Source organism: Haliotis asinina, chromosome 14, assembly GCF_037392515.1.
Source record: "Haliotis asinina isolate JCU_RB_2024 chromosome 14, JCU_Hal_asi_v2, whole genome shotgun sequence".
Taxonomy (NCBI): domain Eukaryota; kingdom Metazoa; phylum Mollusca; class Gastropoda; order Lepetellida; family Haliotidae; genus Haliotis; species Haliotis asinina.
The window spans coordinates 257120-274841 of NC_090293.1; the positions used below are offsets into that span (position 1 = coordinate 257120).

General features: G+C 42.4%; 1 protein-coding gene across 1 annotated transcript; it reads right to left on the minus strand.

The window, feature by feature from the left end:
* Positions 1-12523: 12523 nt before the first annotated feature.
* Positions 12524-14371, minus strand: LOC137261981 (nascent polypeptide-associated complex subunit alpha, muscle-specific form-like). Its single transcript, XM_067799784.1, has one exon. It carries the CDS (start codon positions 14369-14371, stop codon positions 12524-12526), a length of 1848 nt encoding a protein of 615 aa, XP_067655885.1.
* Positions 14372-17722: the final 3351 nt, after the last annotated feature.

The window sequence follows — 17722 nt, forward strand, 5'->3', positions numbered from 1 at the left end:
AGAATACCACTCCCTATTGGTTATCTTTGGGAGTCTGTTTAATGCTTATATGTACCCCAAGGAGGACTTCTTCTGAAAAAGAATTATACAAACCTGTAGAGGTTATGAATTCTTTGAAGAAAGTCCTCCTTGGGGTACGGCCACCCTCCTCCCCTCATTCTGTCTGATATGTTCAGCATGAAAAGTGAAGTGCGAGGTAGACGGTCAGAGTTACCTGCTCTTGACTGTAGGGGGCCTGGGGGGCCCTGTAAGGGTGGTCTCACAAGACAAAAAACGAGTCCTCGTTTTTTGTTTTGTAAATATTTTATTATCAAAAATAGTTACAACTGTCGTAGGGATTTTTAATGGACATAAAAATGCTTATATGTACCCCAAGGAGGACTTTCTTCAAAGAATTCATAACCTCTACAGGTTTGTATAAATGTTTTGGTACTCTTTTTATCACTGCCTACAAAAGACTTCTGGTTAGTCATAAATGGAACACCATTTTGTTTTTTAAAAAACACTTGTGGTTAATTAATACCAAGCCCTCAAAAGTTGCTAAAATGCCGTCTGTTTCTCTCTCGCCCACAAACGAAAGCACAGACAGGTTACGTAACTCTGTCACCAGAGCCCTACAGTGACGTCATAGAAGGAACGATTTTCAGTTAAATGTCTAGAAAATGTGTAGGAAGCTCATCATTTTGCTGATTTCTCGACGTCACCAAAGACATGCCGAATTGTTGTGTTGCCGTCAATTGTTCTTTGGGGTCGGGTGATGGTGTCACTATGCACAGATTTCCACCAGACCCCATAGTTTGTGCTTAAACTGGTTGTTAGTGTGTGCGAAGTGATCGGATGGTTCGCCCCTACCATGCTTCCAGGATAGAAAAAGGAGTTTAAGTTTCATCAAGTTTTTAAAATCACAACTGCTTACTACACTTTCTTCCTCGGAAACGGGGTGGTCGAAGTGACAATATTATATAAGTAATAGTATATTGACCCCTTACATTGACCACTTCCAAGTGTGAAATTGTTCATAAAATACATATTTTACTACCAGTGAAAAGTAATTTTGATTTTGTAAGTCGGTGAAAACAAACTTAAATAGCATTCATCCTCTGACAGGGCACCGCCATTTTTGAAAATCGTGAAGTCACGGGCTAAAGTCCGTTAGAATTATAGAGATTATGATTTGTTCTCAACAGGTTAGAAAATCAAAACTACTTTTTACTGGTAGTTAAATATGCACTTGAATCATGGCCAAAAGGATTTTGCATAACACAACTTTTAACATAAGGACTTCTTCCAAGGAAGCAAAGGTGGGGATCAAAGTGACATGTATATTGCAAGCAATGTTATATTGACCTCCACCTCACTTCCAAGAGTGAAATTGTTATATTATATGCAATGCCATGCAAAATCCTATTGTCCATCAATAAAATACTTATTTCACTACCAATAGAAAGTAGTTTTACTTTTGTAAGTTGGTGAAAACAAACTTAAATAGCATTCATCCTAAGACAGGGTGCCGCCATTTTTGAAAATCGTGAAGTCAAATCCATTTGAATTAATGAGATTACGGTTTGTTTTCATCAAGAACTACATAATCAGAACTACATAAATATGTATTTGAATCATTACCAAAAGGAGTTTTCATGACACCACCTGTAACATAACCTAAGCGAGTGGAAGTGAAAATACTGCGCGATAAATTTCTTCACTTGCTAAATTTAATTGGTTTGTAACGTTCACTCACCAGTATGTAGACACTTGTCAATATACGTCTCTATACTTGGTCTCATAATCCTAATTACTTTATAATGATACTTGTATGCTTTTTGAAACTTAATAAAAAGAAGCGATCTGCGAATGCATAACAGGAATGTAATATGTAGACATTTCATAGTTTGCCTATATGAATCATGATTCGCACGCACACCCTAGTGTATGTCGTCTGCATCATTACACTTCATGATGAAAACAGTGATTCTGTTGAAAGCTACGACAACTTAATAAACACAAAAATGCAAATATTAAAATTAAACTTATAGGAGCAATGCCGGGCTATTACCTTGTTTGAAGAATGTATCCATCAATATCCACAAGAACGAGTGATATATAATTCATCTGCAGATTTCCCAAGTGATGTGTCTTTTAACAGTCTAATATACGAAAACGTGATGTATCGTTTCAGGTTTTTCACATTGCTGTATAGTTTCATTGGTTACCCAAGATAGCACACCTGGCACCTTACTGCTTTCTTTTTAAAGAGTTATTTAGTTATCCAATAATGAGCAATAAATCAATGTATTGATGGTTAATCCTTTGAAAGAATGGTGTTGTTTTTACATAGACACAGGCACAACAGAGTGTATTCAGTATAGATTAGTAAATGTACATACATAAACTCTACCTTTTGACAAATCTAAGTGGCGTTACCACTAATTATACCTGTAATAAATTCATTAACTGAGCATCAAGTGAATGATGACAAATAACATGTAGGTTTATACCACCTAACACAGATTACAACCTAGCGACACCAAGTGATTTTGACAGAATCGTCTATGAAAACATGGGTTGTAACTCGAAAATTAGGCAAAGCAGGAGACAAAACTAAATGATAGTAGATTTTGAGAACATATAGCTATCATTTTTCACAACAGCCGTCACGATTTCAGGTTTGTACAAACCTGTAAATGAAATAGTTTAACCCCTAAAGTGTAGATGAATACTACACAGACCCTCATTTCTATAACTACTATTACGGAGACGTGCCGCTCTGATTGGTTGAAGCTTTGTTTGCTGCTGAGAATTGTGCACTGTTGACAAAAAGGTCGATTTAAGTTAATTAAATGTCAAAATAAGCAGTTTTAATGGCTGGGTTTCATTTATAGTGATGTCAGCAAGTGATTTTGTATTTGTACCCTACTAGAGTATATGTGATCTTTAAGGTTCAGCAATACAGGGCAGTCATGAAGAAAACCTGAATGAACATTAACGGTCTAATGTTGCAAGAAACTGTATGTCACAAATGACAAGTGTTCCAAGGTCAAGATTGCAGAGCAGTCAGTATCTTGTGTGGCCACCATTAGCATCAATGATTGCTTGGCATCAGCGTCCGATAGACTGAACCAGATTTTGGATGAAGTGCCTGGGAATGAGTTGGTACTCTTCCCTAAAGGCCACAAACAGAACAGGTAACGTCCGTGGCTGAGGGTCACGTCACACACGATGATCCAATTCGTTCCACAAATGTTCATTAGGGTTAAGATCCGGTGATCCGGTACCAATCAAGACCCATTCTAAATCTCAAGGGTTTGAACAACTTGATAGAGATGCCGTCTTTCAAGATGGAGACACTGAGGTTAGTGATCTCGTCTGTAGAGGCAGGGGATTGGCTTACGTCAATCGACCTCATAGACGGCATACCTCCATGTACCGATGCATCCCGAGTTCAGGAAATACCTTCGGTTTTCCTTCGACGGGGTTTGTTTCCAGTTTCATGTGCTCCCCTTCGGCATCTCCACGGCGCCAAGGGTGTTCACCAAACTCGTGCTAGTACCAGCTCAGGTCGCCATAGCGCAGGGCAACTTTTGTTTCCCGTACCTGGACGACTGGATCCTCAAAGCACTCTCCCAACGCCTAGGTCGAGAATCCACACCGTAGGTGATGGATATTCTCACCAGGCTAGGTTGGGTTATCAATCTATAAAAAAAAAAAAAAAAAAAAAATCAGAACTTGTGCCGACGCAGGATCTGGTTTTCTTGGGGGCGAGGTTCGAGACAACCCGAGGGTTTCTCTGTCCCAAGAGCGCATTATCAAGGTACAGGGCATAGTGTTAAGGTTCCTACAGTCCCGTATGGCCACGGCACGAACGTGGCTTCAGTTGCTAGGCAACATGGCAGTGACGGTGGACATAGTTTGGCGTGCACGTCGGAGAATGCGTCCCATTCAGCAGGCGTTAGCACAACAGTGGTCCCACTCAGAGAGATACGAGAACAATCTGGCTATTCCCCAGTGGTTGATACCTCACTTGCAGTGGTGGACAGATACCGGGAATCTATTCAAAGGTTTACCTCTGATGATTCCGGTACCGTCGCTCAGAGTTCAGACGGATGCCTCCCTCAGGGTGGGGGGCGGCCTGGGCGACCTCACAGTGTCGGGACTATGGTCCGACGACGAGGCGACCTTACACATCAATGTGCTAGAGTTGAGAACTGTGAGGTTGGTGTTCGAACGCTTCGCGGATGGATCAGGTTCGAAGCCGAGTGGTTCGTCTAGAGATGGACATCCAGACGGCGATGTCCTACATTCTGAAGCAAGACAGCACTGTGTCTCCGTCGCTCCATCAGGAGGTGTGGCAGTTTCTACTATGGTGCGATAAGTTCAGCATACGGGTTATGCCTGTCTATCTCCCAGGGGTTGACAACATGTGTGCAGATGTGCTCTCACGACGTGTTCTAGCTCCCCACGAGTGGTTGCTCGATTGGGAGATATTCGGGATTATCTCCCAGTTGTTCGGGTCGTTCTAGGTGGATCTGTTTGCCTCTGGACTGACGAACCAGATTCCGGTTTTCTGTTCTCGGATTCCGGATCCGAGAGCAATTGCCGCCGACTCCTTCCAGCTGGACTGGACGGACAGGGTGTTGGGGGGCGTTTCCTCCAATTCCCCTGATTTCCAAAGTTCTGTCTCAGCTTGCCACCCAACCAGTGTGGCTACTAGTGCTTCTCGCGCCTGTACTATTACCGCGGCTACCGAACCTACTATCCTAGGACGGCCAGCCTCACCCCAACCCCAGGATTCAGTGGGTGGCCTGGCCACTGTCTGGAATCGTCTCCAAAAGAGCGGAATTCCTGCATCAGTTGCAGACACAATTCTGGCTTCGTGGAGGGATTCCACGTATGTACAGTATGAGGATAGATGGGCCTGTTATGCGCGCTGGTGTGGAAACAGTGGGATTTTCGATCCCTTTTTTCTTCGACTATAGTTGAAGTATTGGAGTTCTTACAGTCTCTTTTAGAATCTGGCTTAGCCGCTTCTACGAATCGAGGCTACTCCACGGCTATTTCAGCCTTCCACCTACCCGTTGAGGGTGCCTTGTTGGCACAATACCCCCGGGTACAGCGTTTCTTGCAGGCGTGGACAGACTGCGTCTGGTCGTGAAATTTGTCCAGAGTGTTGGGATGGGTGCCCACTAGTCTTGTTCATAACTTGGCCAACCTGTCGTTCGTTACAACTATTAAGTTGGAAAACGGCTTTTTTAGTGGCGGTTGCGTCTGGTGGACGTGTTAGCAATTCACACGTCATATTTTCAGACCCGGAACTGTGTTCCATAAGGATCGGTTAGCATACGCTTACCGGATTCATACCGCCCAAAGATCGATTATTAGCTTCGTATTACTGCGCCTATCGATCTACCTGTGTTTATGCTGCCTGCGTCGTCTGATAATACATACCGTAAGGCTTATGTATTAGACGTTATGAAACCTCTTAAGGTTGTTTTAAGAGAATAGCCTTACTCCGTAAGGAGAAACAGCTATTTTGCTGTTATGGTGGTGGCAAAGCTGGCTATCCGGCTACCACACAGATGGTATCCCGATGGATTGTATCGACAGACTACAAGGTCTATTTCCATAAAGGCTTCTCTCCCCAAGAGGGGTTGAAAGCTCACTCAGTGAGAGCAGTGGCCATGTCAAAATCGTACGCTCTGCCCATTGTGGGGATCTGCTCAGCGGCTATTTGGAGTCGTCCGAGCACGATCATCCGTCATTACCAACTGAACAGACACTCATGAGAGCGTGCTCGGTTCGGTCAGTCAGTTCTCTGCAGTAAATAGAATAGCTCCGCTCAAGCTGATTAGGCTTTGTCAGGTGACTATATCTGTTTGCACACGGTGGTGGGTGACTATCCATTCCCATTTAATCGGCGATGTTAGTCCTGCCCCCCTTTGGCTGGGTGCCTTACTTTCCTTTCCATTTCCCCGCTTAGCTTGCCAGTGCGGTATGGACAGGGTTCAGTTTGGCGAGTGTCCCGTACGTCCAGGTCTCAAAACTTTGATTTGGGTGGGCGGGGTTTGTGTCATTTGGGATTTCCCAAATTCTAGCCAATGGGCATGTAAGCTTTGACAAGCGGGTCCTCATCTTTGTCACGCCCCCGCCTTGATTGACATCAGCGGTCAGGTGACCAGGTCGGTGACTTTTCTACTTCCGTGTGGTTGTAGATTCGCACTTCGATCAAATGGACTGTGCTGTCAGACAGAATACCACTCCCTATTGGTTATCTTTGGGAGTCTGTTTAATGCTTATATGTACCCCAAGGAGGACTTCTTCTGAAAAAGAATTATACAAACCTGTAGAGGTTATGAATTCTTTGAAGAAAGTCCTCCTTGGGGTACGGCCACCCTCCTCCCCTCATTCTGTCTGATATGTTCAGCATGAAAAGTGAAGTGCGAGGTAGACGGTCAGAGTTACCTGCTCTTGGCTGTAGGGGGCCTGGGGGGCCCTGTAAGGGTGGTCTCACAAGACAAAAAACGAGTCCTCGTTTTTTGTTTTGTAAATATTTTATTATCAAAAATAGTTACAACTGTCGTAGGGATTTTTAATGGACATAAAAATGCTTATATGTACCCCAAGGAGGACTTTCTTCAAAGAATTCATAACCTCTACAGGTTTGTATAAATGTTTTGGTACTCTTTTTATCACTGCCTACAAAAGACTTCTGGTTAGTCATAAATGGAACACCATTTTGTTTTTTAAAAAACACTTGTGGTTAATTAATACCAAGCCCTCAAAAGTTGCTAAAATGCCGTCTGTTTCTCTCTCGCCCACAAACGAAAGCACAGACAGGTTACGTAACTCTGTCACCAGAGCCCTACAGTGACGTCATAGAAGGAACGATTTTCAGTTAAATGTCTAGAAAATGTGTAGGAAGCTCATCATTTTGCTGATTTCTCGACGTCACCAAAGACATGCCGAATTGTTGTGTTGCTGTCAATTGTTCTTTGGGGTCGGGTGATGGTGTCACTATGCACAGATTTCCACCAGACCCCATAGTTTGTGCTTAAACTGGTTGTTAGTGTGTGCGAAGTGATCGGATGGTTCGCCCCTACCATGCTTCCAGGATAGAAAAAGGAGTTTAAGTTTCATCAAGTTTTTAAAATCACAACTGCTTACTACACATTGCTTACCAAAAGGATTTTGCATGGATATAACGCTTTCTTCCTCGGAAACGGGGTGGTCGAAGTGACAATATTATATAAGTAATATTATATTGACCCCTTACATTGACCACTTCCAAGTGTGAAATTGTTCATAAAATACATATTTTACTACCAGTGAAAAGTAATTTTGATTTTGTAAGTCGGTGAAAACAAACTTAAATAGCATTCATCCTCTGACAGGGCACCGCCATTTTTGAAAATCGTGAAGTCACGGGCTAAAGTCCGTTAGAATTATAGAGATTATGATTTGTTCTCAACAGGTTAGAAAATCAAAACTACTTTTTACTGGTAGTTAAATATGCACTTGAATCATGGCCTAAAGGATTTTGCATAACACAACTTTTAACATAAGGACTTCTTCCAAGGAAGCAAAGGTGGGGGTCAAAGTGACATGTATATTGCAAGCAATGTTATATTGACCTCCACCTCACTTCCAAGAGTGAAATTGTTATATTATATGCAATGCCATGCAAAATCCTATTGTCCATCAATAAAATACTTATTTCACTACCAATAGAAAGTAGTTTTACTTTTGTAAGTTGGTGAAAACAAACTTAAATAGCATTCATCCTAAGACAGGGTGCCGCCATTTTTGAAAATCGTGAAGTCAAATCCATTTGAATTAATGAGATTACGGTTTGTTTTCATCAAGAACTACATAATCAGAACTACATAAATATGTATTTGAATCATTACCAAAAGGAGTTTTCATGACACCACCTGTAACATAACCTAAGCGAGTGGAAGTGAAAATACTGCGCGATAAATTTCTTCACTTGCTAAATTTAATTGGTTTGTAACGTTCACTCACCAGTATGTAGACACTTGTCAATATACGTCTCTATACTTGGTCTCATAATCCTAATTACTTTATAATGATACTTGTATGCTTTTTGAAACTTAATAAAAAGAAGCGATCTGCGAATGCATAACAGGAATGTAATATGTAGACATTTCATAGTTTGCCTATATGAATCATGATTCGCACGCACACCCTAGTGTATGTCGTCTGCATCATTACACTTCATGATGAAAACAGTGATTCTGTTGAAAGCTACGACAACTTAATAAACACAAAAATGCAAATATTAAAATTAAACTTATAGGAGCAATGCCGGGCTATTACCTTGTTTGAAGAATGTATCCATCAATATCCACAAGAACGAGTGATATATAATTCATCTGCAGATTTCCCAAGTGATGTGTCTTTTAACAGTCTAATATACGAAAACGTGATGTATCGTTTCAGGTTTTTCACATTGCTGTATAGTTTCATTGGTTACCCAAGATAGCACACCTGGCACCTTACTGCTTTCTTTTTAAAGAGTTATTTAGTTATCCAATAATGAGCAATAAATCAATGTATTGATGGTTAATCCTTTGAAAGAATGGTGTTGTTTTTACATAGACACAGGCACAACAGAGTGTATTCAGTATAGATTAGTAAATGTACATACATAAACTCTACCTTTTGACAAATCTAAGTGGCGTTACCACTAATTATACCTGTAATAAATTCATTAACTGAGCATCAAGTGAATGATGACAAATAACATGTAGGTTTATACCACCTAACACAGATTACAACCTAGCGACACCAAGTGATTTTGACAGAATCGTCTATGAAAACATGGGTTGTAACTCGAAAATTAGGCAAAGCAGGAGACAAAACTAAATGATAGTAGATTTTGAGAACATATAGCTATCATTTTTCACAACAGCCGTCACAATTTCAGGTTTGTACAAACCTGTAAATGAAATAGTTTAACCCCTAAAGTGTAGATGAATACTGCACAGACCCTCATTTCTATAACTACTATTACGGAGACGTGCTGCTCTGATTGGTTGAAGCTTTGTTTGCTGCTGAGAATTGTGCACTGTTGACAAAAAGGTCGATTTAAGTTAATTAAATGTCAAAATAAGCAGTTTTGATGGCTGGGTTTCATTTATAGTGATGTCAGCAAGTGATTTTGTATTTGTACCCTACTAGAGTATATGTGATCTTTAAGGTTCAGCAATACAGGGCAGTCATGAAGAAAACCTGAATGAACATTAACGGTCTAATGTTGCAAGAAACTGTATGTCACAAATGACAAGTGTTCCAAGGTCAAGATCGCAGAGCAGTCAGTATCTTGTGTGGCCACCATTAGCATCAATGATTGCTTGGCATCAGCGTCCGATAGACTGAACCAGATTTTGGATGAAGTGCCTGGGAATGAGTTGGTACTCTTCCCTAAAGGCCACAAACAGAACAGGTAACGTCCGTGGCTGAGGGTCACGTCACACACGATGATCCAATTCGTTCCACAAATGTTCATTAGGGTTAAGATCCGGTGATCCGGTACCAATCAAGAACCTGAATGTTGTTCTCGGCAAGGAAATCCGTGGTTAGTCTTGCTGTATGCGTCCAAGCGTTATCATGCTGAAAAATGACGTTCATGAAAGGAAGGATATGCGGCCTGATGATTTCATCACGGTAATGTCAAGCTGTTCATCCTTGACGTGTAACTCTGGACAGGATCTCGCAAGGATCTTCTGGAATGAATACCAGCCTCACGTAAGCAGTTGCTCACACTCTGATCAGAAATTGTTCTGAGTCCTGGCACTGCCGATGTTGTGGAGGATGCTGTGGTGAACCAGTTCTGCAAATATCAAAGCCGAATAAACCTGTCCTGAGCAGGTGTGGACACACGGGGTCGACCTGACCTGGGGCAATCATGTGTTGATCCTTGCTGCTGGTAGCAATGCCAAAGTCTTGCTATAGTACTCTGTGATACATTCAGTTGCCTTGCAATCGCAGACTGAGACTCCCCAGCCTCCAAATGACCAATCGCATTGTTGCGCTGAGCCTCAGTAAGTCTTGACACCAGATTTAAGGTTGTCAGCTGTTTTAGAGCATTGAACCCCCCCAACTTTGAATCAGCTTTAACAATCTTTCTTACATCTTGTTCAGATAGGAGCAATTCAGATTCAATATCTGTAACTAGAGCATAGAGGTATTCGTAATAACTTCTTGTTTCATCTCTGATATCATCCATATTGGTAAGTATTTTACCATATTTGGATTCTATTCCTTTCATATTTTTACTTCTGTAGTTTTTATTCTCTAGATTACAGAAGTATTTACAGTTTCATCTTCATCAGTCCATTTAGCTTTGGATCTAAATAGAACCCCATCAAGCTTTTGTTTACGTAGTTGCTGTAAATCTGTTTTTGTAAGTCTCTAATTCCTCTTTTATAGAGTCATTGAAATTGTTTTCCAATAATCCTATTTCTGAAACTAATTGATTTTCGTTTTTATCTCTTTCTTTTTTCTTTAAAGAACCATATGATATCGTTTTGCCCCTTAACTTCATAAGCAGGGTTTCCATGAATAGATGATCATTAATTTGAAATTGTACATCTCAATTTGGAACATCATTAATCTGTGCTTAATTACATATTGGTATGGCATATTCTTTTTTAACAAGTAAAAAAAACTTCATCAACGTAGGTTTTCCAGTATGTTCTTTTTGTGGTTGATTTCTCTGTACTTTTTTTTAAGCTGATTAGTGAGTGATCTGGTCTATAGCCTGTGTTTATGTTAACTTCGGATATATTCCTACAAAGATTTTCAGATAAGAGGAAGAAGTAGAGTCTAGCTTGTTTTACTGGTTTAGTATGTTGCCATGTACTGTCTAGATTCAGGGTTATTTTCACTCCATATGTCAATTAACTTTAATTCCACAATGACTACAATAGATGTCCTCATGTCGTTGGGTTGTCCAGATTCTTGTAATTTCTAGTGTCTTCGTCCGGATCAAGAACAAGATTAAGGACAAAGATCTAAAATGTTTCTCTTCTTGGAATGTGAAGTGAGTATCTTGTGAAAGGTAGAAAGAGAAACACCTTGAATGTAAGTAATTAAAGACATCTTTTCTCTCTCTGAGATCCCCGAGCCCCCTACAGTTCAGTGACCCACAAGAAAATTCACTCTCCATAGCGTAACAGTAACTTATGTAGTGAAACATGAATTTAGTTAATTAGTACCATCCACTCGCCATACATACACACGAAAAACACATAAAAGGTGATGCTAGTAGATTTTCATGTAAATGCAGGGATGCAATGTGTCTGACTATGCGGTTGCCAAAACAATGTTTTAACTGGTACTCACTGTATTTATGTGACATTATGAACACGTCTACATAAGAATATCTGTCTTTGCCGTTGCAGGACTGCTGCCCGACTGGCATATCTTGCTGCTTTGGTCTGAGCACTCACTAGGATGTCAACTGGCATAATCCAAAGGCAAGTAAGCTACGCCAGACATTTGTCTGATCTGAACCGTGTATCTGCTGACATTTGTGACACAAGAGCTGGCTGAGAACTCCCCTGGCATGAGTTTTTTGTATGCTTGGACACAAGGTCAACCATCTGTGATAACTTGTACAGTTTGTTTTGTCAGTGATGATATATGGAGCTAAGTGTTTCATAGCTGTGCCAACGCCAAAAGCTTCTACTTCACATGATAGCCAGGCAAGTTGATGATTCTTTAGTTTTACATTGAAGAACCCGGCAAGAAAGAGCTTGTTCTCTCTCAGTGCATAGAAGGTAGCAGCAAGGCCTTTGTTCTAGACAGAGGCATCAGTGACTATCCATAAACAGTCAGATGGTCTTGGTAAGGTGATGGATTTACAATTAGACAGGGCAACTTGAGCCCTTTTGAATGTTTCAGTTATTTCATGCATCCAGATAGTCTTTTCTTGTCACTGTCTCCCCATAATAACTTGGTCAAGGGGATCCAGAAGGAGTGCATATCCATGTAGAACATGACTTAACATGCCTGTGAAGGAGTCCTTGGACCATGTTGTGTAGGTTAACTGATGGAAGTTCTGCAATTCTGTGAGGGATAGCTGAAAGTGTACCTTGTGACCAGATCCATCAAAGGATCGTTTTGGAACATGGACAGATGACTGTTTTTGATGCTGTAAGCCTCAGATTATTGTCCTTATCCTGCAGAGCTTTGAGTACACAACTCTAATTGTGTAGAACCTCGTCTAGGGAATCACCACCACAGAAAAGGTCGTCAGCTGTCTCTGCCATGCATCCTTCTTCAATCAGGAGTCCAAGAACTCTGCACATGAGTTCTTCCAGCCAGGTTCTTCCTGCCATCCCCATGTCACATCTGGTGTACCCTCTTTCGCCTTTGAAGGGGGTGACAACTTCACAATATTTCATTGAGGAATGAGTCAAAGGTAATCTGGTAGAAAGCTTTGAGTAAGTCTGACACAATGATGAATCTACATTTGCCGATATCACTTAGTCCGCCATCAACATTAGGCATGAGCGAAGACTGAGGTTTGCTGTAGTGACTTGACTTCACCAAAAAAAAGGTTTAGGTACTTGACAGAGACATTCACTTGCTCTGGTTTAACGAACATGCCTGCAGACTCAAGTTCACCCAACGTGTGTTGGAGTCCAACAAGCATGTCCCAGTTGTACTGGGAGAGACTTCCTTTCCTCTGTGGAGGGAGCGTTGGACCTATATTGACAACTGCTGGTATGTTTCCACTGAACTCATTATATTTAGCAACACTAGGGTCGAAAACATCATCAAACTGATTGTGGAGGTCATGAAATTTGTCCCTTACATTCTTGGTGAGGCAGTTGTCAGGGTCAAGGGAGATGTTTGTTGAATGTGGTGGTGGTGGTACTGTGGGAGTTGTTGGGGGAGTGTTGGAACTTCCAGGTATGTCTGTGGGAGTTATTGCGGGAGTGTTGGGACTTCCAGGTATGTCTGTGGGAGTTGTTGCGGGAGTGTTGGGACTTCCAGGTATGTCTGTGGGAGTTGTTGCGGGAGTGTTGGGACATCCAGGTATGTCTGTGGGAGTTGTTGCGGGAGTGTTGGGACATCCAAGTATGACTGCGGGAGTTGTTGCGGGAGAGTTGGGACTTCCAGGTATGTCTGTGGGAGTTGTTGCGGGAGCGTTGGGACATCCAGGTATGTCTGGAGTGTTGGGACATCCAGGTATGTCGGTGGGAGTTGTTGCGGGAGTGTTGGTACTTCCAGGTATGTCTGTGGGAGTTGTTGTGGGAGCGTTGGGACTTCCAGGTATGTCTGTGGGAGTTGTTGCGGGAGTGTTGGGACTTCCAGGTATGTCTGTGAGAGTTGTTGGGGGAGTTGTTGCGGGAGTGTTGGGACATCCAGGTATGTCTTTGGGAGTTGTTGCGGGAGCGTTGGGACATCCAGGTATGTCTGTGGGAGTTGTTGCGGGAGTTGTTGGGGGAGTGTTGGGACTTCCAGGTATGTCTGTGGGAGTTGTTGCGGGAGTGTTGGGACTTCCATGTATGTCTGTGGGAGTTGTTGCGGGAGTGTTGGGACATCCAGGTATGTCTGTGGGAGTTGTTGCGGGAGCGTTGGGACATCCAGGTATGACTGCGGGAGTTGTTGCGGGAGTGTTGGGACTTCCAAGTATGTCTGTGGGAATTGTTGGGGGAACTTTGGGACATCCAGGTATGTCTGGAGTGTTGGGACATCCAGTCATGTCTGGAGAGTTGGGACATCCAGTTATGTCTGTGGGAGTTGTTGCGGGAGAGTTGGGACATCCAGGTATGTCTGGAGTGTTGGGACATCCAGGTATGTCGGTGGGAGTTGTTGCGGGAGTGTTGGTACTTCCAGGTATGTCTGTGGGAGTTGTTGTGGGGGAGTTAGGACATCCAGGTATGTCTGTGAGAGTTGTTGCGGGAGTGTTGGGACATCCAGGTATGTCTGTGGGAGTTGTTGCGGGAGTGTTGGGACATCCAGGTATGTCTGTGAGAGTTGTTGCGGGAGTGTTGGGACATCCAGGTATGTCTGTGGGAGTTGTTGTGGGAGCGTTGGGACTTCCAGGTATGTCTGTGGGAGTTGTTGCGGGAGTGTTGGGACTTCCAGGTATGTCTGTGAGAGTTGTTGGGGGAGTTGTTGCGGGAGTGTTGGGACATCCAGGTATGTCTTTGGGAGTTGTTGCGGGAGTGTTGGGACATCCAGGTATGTCTGTGGGAGTTGTTGCGGGAGCGTTGGGACATCCAGGTATGACTGCGGGAGTTGTTGCGGGAGTGTTGGGACTTCCAAGTATGTCTGTGGGAATTGTTGGGGGAACTTTGGGACATCCAGGTATGTCTGGAGTGTTGGGACATCCAGTCATGTCTGGAGAGTTGGGACATCCAGGTATGTCTGTGGGAGTTGTTGCGGGAGAGTTGGGACATCCAGGTATGACTGTCGGAGTGTTGGGACATCCAGGTATGTCTGTGGGAGTTGTTGTGGGAGAGTTATGACATCCAGGTGTGTCTGTGGGAGTTGTTGCGGGAGTGTTGGGACATCCAGGTATGACTGCGGGAGTGTTGGGACTTCCAGGTATGTCTGTGGGAGTTGTTGGGGGAGTGTTGGGACATCCAGGTATGTCTTTGGGAGTTGTTGCGGGAGCGTTGGGACATCCAGGTATGACTGTGGGAGTTGTTGCGGGAGTGTTGGGACATCCAGGTATGACTGCGGGAGTTGTTGCGGGAGTGTTGGGACATCCAGGTATGACTGCGGGAGTTGTGGGAGTTGTTGCGGGAGCGTTGGGACATCCAGGTATGACTGCGGGAGTTGTTGCGGGAGTGTTGGGACATCCAGGTATGTCTGTGGGAGTTGTTGCGGGAGTGTTGGGACTTCCAGGTATGTCTGTGGGAGTTGTTGGGGGAGTGTTGGGACATCCAGGTATGTCTTTGGGAGTTGTTGCGGGAGCGTTGGGACATCCAGGTATGACTGTGGGAGTTGTTGCGGGTGTGTTGGGACATCCAGGTATGACTGCGGGAGTTGTTGCGGGAGTGTTGGGACATCCAGGTATGACTGTGGGAGTTGTTGCGGGAGCGTTGGGACATCCAGGTATGACTGCGGGAGTTGTTGCGGGAGTGTTGGGACATCCAGGTATGTCTGTGGGAGTTGTTGCGGGAGTGTTGGGACATCCAGGTATGTCTGTGGGAGTTGTTGCGGGAGCGATGGGACATCCATTCCTCACAATTTCTTGTGAGGACGTTCCCAGCAGTAGGTCACATGTCAGTGAGACAGGCAACCAGTTTGTGAGAACCCGTCGAACGCAAACCTGCAACCTTCGGATTGTTAGCCCGACAGCTAACCGACTGAGCTACGTCCACATTGTTGAACAATGTGCAAATTTAGCAAGTCATGACATCACGGAAATGAACGAAAAGAGTCGAATAGGTTGCGGACAGTTACGAAGGTTACGGGTAGACTTGGTGCCTCGTGCTTTCAATCTACTGATGCTTGCCGATTGGTCCTGATATTATTTGGCACGATCGTCCTATTCCATAATCTACAAGATACCATGCTGTGTTGAATGAGCCGATATGGTTCGAACTGAAAACGGTTGTTGACGTCAGGCGTCAGACGTTGATGTCATGGTGCATGCATGAATGACGTGCTTGTATAAAATCATTGTGTGCTTTCCTGACAGAAAAAAGTTGTAGGGGACCCAGGAAGGATAATGTGGATCGCGCTAAGGAATGTGTGACACATGGGCATGTTTGGTGATGGCATGAGGGTGAGGTAGACTTCGAATTATTATTGAAAATATGTAGATCTAGAGGTGAAAGTTGCTGGAGGCCGGTTTCCATCAGGTCTAAATTTCGACATTACACCATTTCGACATTAAACCATTCCATCGTTTATTTAACTTTTGACGTTTTTGGTTTCCCGTTTTTCTTTGTGAACAAAGTATTAAAAATGGAAAAGGAAAACAACTGGTACTCAAGCATTTACCTACTATATTGGATTAGGTCCCTTACCCTAAACCTAAACCTAAACCTAAACCTAAACCTAAACCTTACCCTAAACCTAAACCTAAACCTAAACCTTACCCTAAACCTAAACCTAAACCTAAACCTTACCCTAAACCTAAACCTAAACCTAAACCTTACCCTAAACCTAAACCTAAACCTTACCCTAAACCTAATCCTAAACCTAAACCTTACCCTAAACCTAAACCTAAACCTTACCCTAAACCTAAACCTAAACCTAAACCTTAACCAAACCTAAACCTAAACCTAAACCTAAACCTAAACCTTACCCTAAACCTAAACCTAAACCTAAACCTAAACCTTACCCTAAACCTAAACCTAAAAATTACCCTAAACCTAAATCTAAACCTAAACCTTATCCTAAACCTAAACCTAAACCTAAACCTTACCCTAAACCTAAACCTAAACCTAAACCTAAACCTTACCCTAAACCTAAACCTAAACCTTACCCTAAACCTAAACCTAAACCTTAACCAAACCTAAACCTAAACCTAAACCTAAACCTTACCCTAAACCTAAACCTAAACCTAAACCTAAACCTTACCCTAAACCTAAACCTAAAAATTACCCTAAACCTAAATCTAAACCTAAACCTTATCCTAAACCTAAACCTAAACCTAAACCTTACCCTAAACCTAAACCTAAACCTAAACCTAAACCTAAACCTTACCCTAAACCTAAACCTAAATCTAAACCTTACCCTAAACCTAAACCTAAATCTAAACCTTACCCTAAACCTAAACCTAAACCTAAACCTTACCCTAAACCTAAACCTAAACCTAAACCTTACCCTAAACCTAAACCTAAACCTAAACCTAAACCTTACCCTAAACCTAAACCTAGACCTAAACCTTACCCTAAACCTAAACCTAAACCTAAACCTTATCCTAAACCTAAACCTAAACCTTAACCAAACCTAAACCTAAACCTAAACCTAAACCTTACCCTAAACCTAAACCTAAACCTAAACCTAAACCTTACCCTAAACCTAAACCTTACCCTAAACCTAAACCTAAACCTAAACCTTACCCTAAACCTAAACCTAAACCTTAGAATAATTGTAATAAATAGAATACGCTCACCGAACCGGCACGAAAATGGGTGACATATTCAGTGTAATGAATTCTTACTGCTTTGAGAAATATATATTTCCTCGTAATGGTACAAATTACTGAATGACAAAGGTATGTATATATATTAGTTTACAGTTATAATTCCTTTGATCCAAATAGTTACGTTTGAAACCGAAATATATAATATATTTAGATTGTTTTTATTGACCAAAACTGTGAATAATAAAACATGGCGCAATGTGACCAATCTAAGTCATTCTTACAAAAAGTTAAAAATACTAGATATATAAATACACAAAATATAACACCTCAGCACCTCGTAATGCAAAGAAATATGAGCATATTAGTCAAAAAAGAAAAAATATTTAAAACTGATTTAAAATTGCGCATCCGCCAGGAACTACTACTGGAACCTCGCAACATCGTTGGGTTTCTGTAATGACATGGCTGGTAGAGATGAAACATCTGAGTAAGCAGAGCTTATACGCACTTGCTGAGCTTGACGACCTTGTTGCTATGCCAGCGTCATAGGGTATTGTTTCAAGAACATGCTTTTGAACAAAATCACTTGCAATTATGTAAAATAGTATTATGACGTGTTTTTAAAGTTTGTGGTGCTGTATT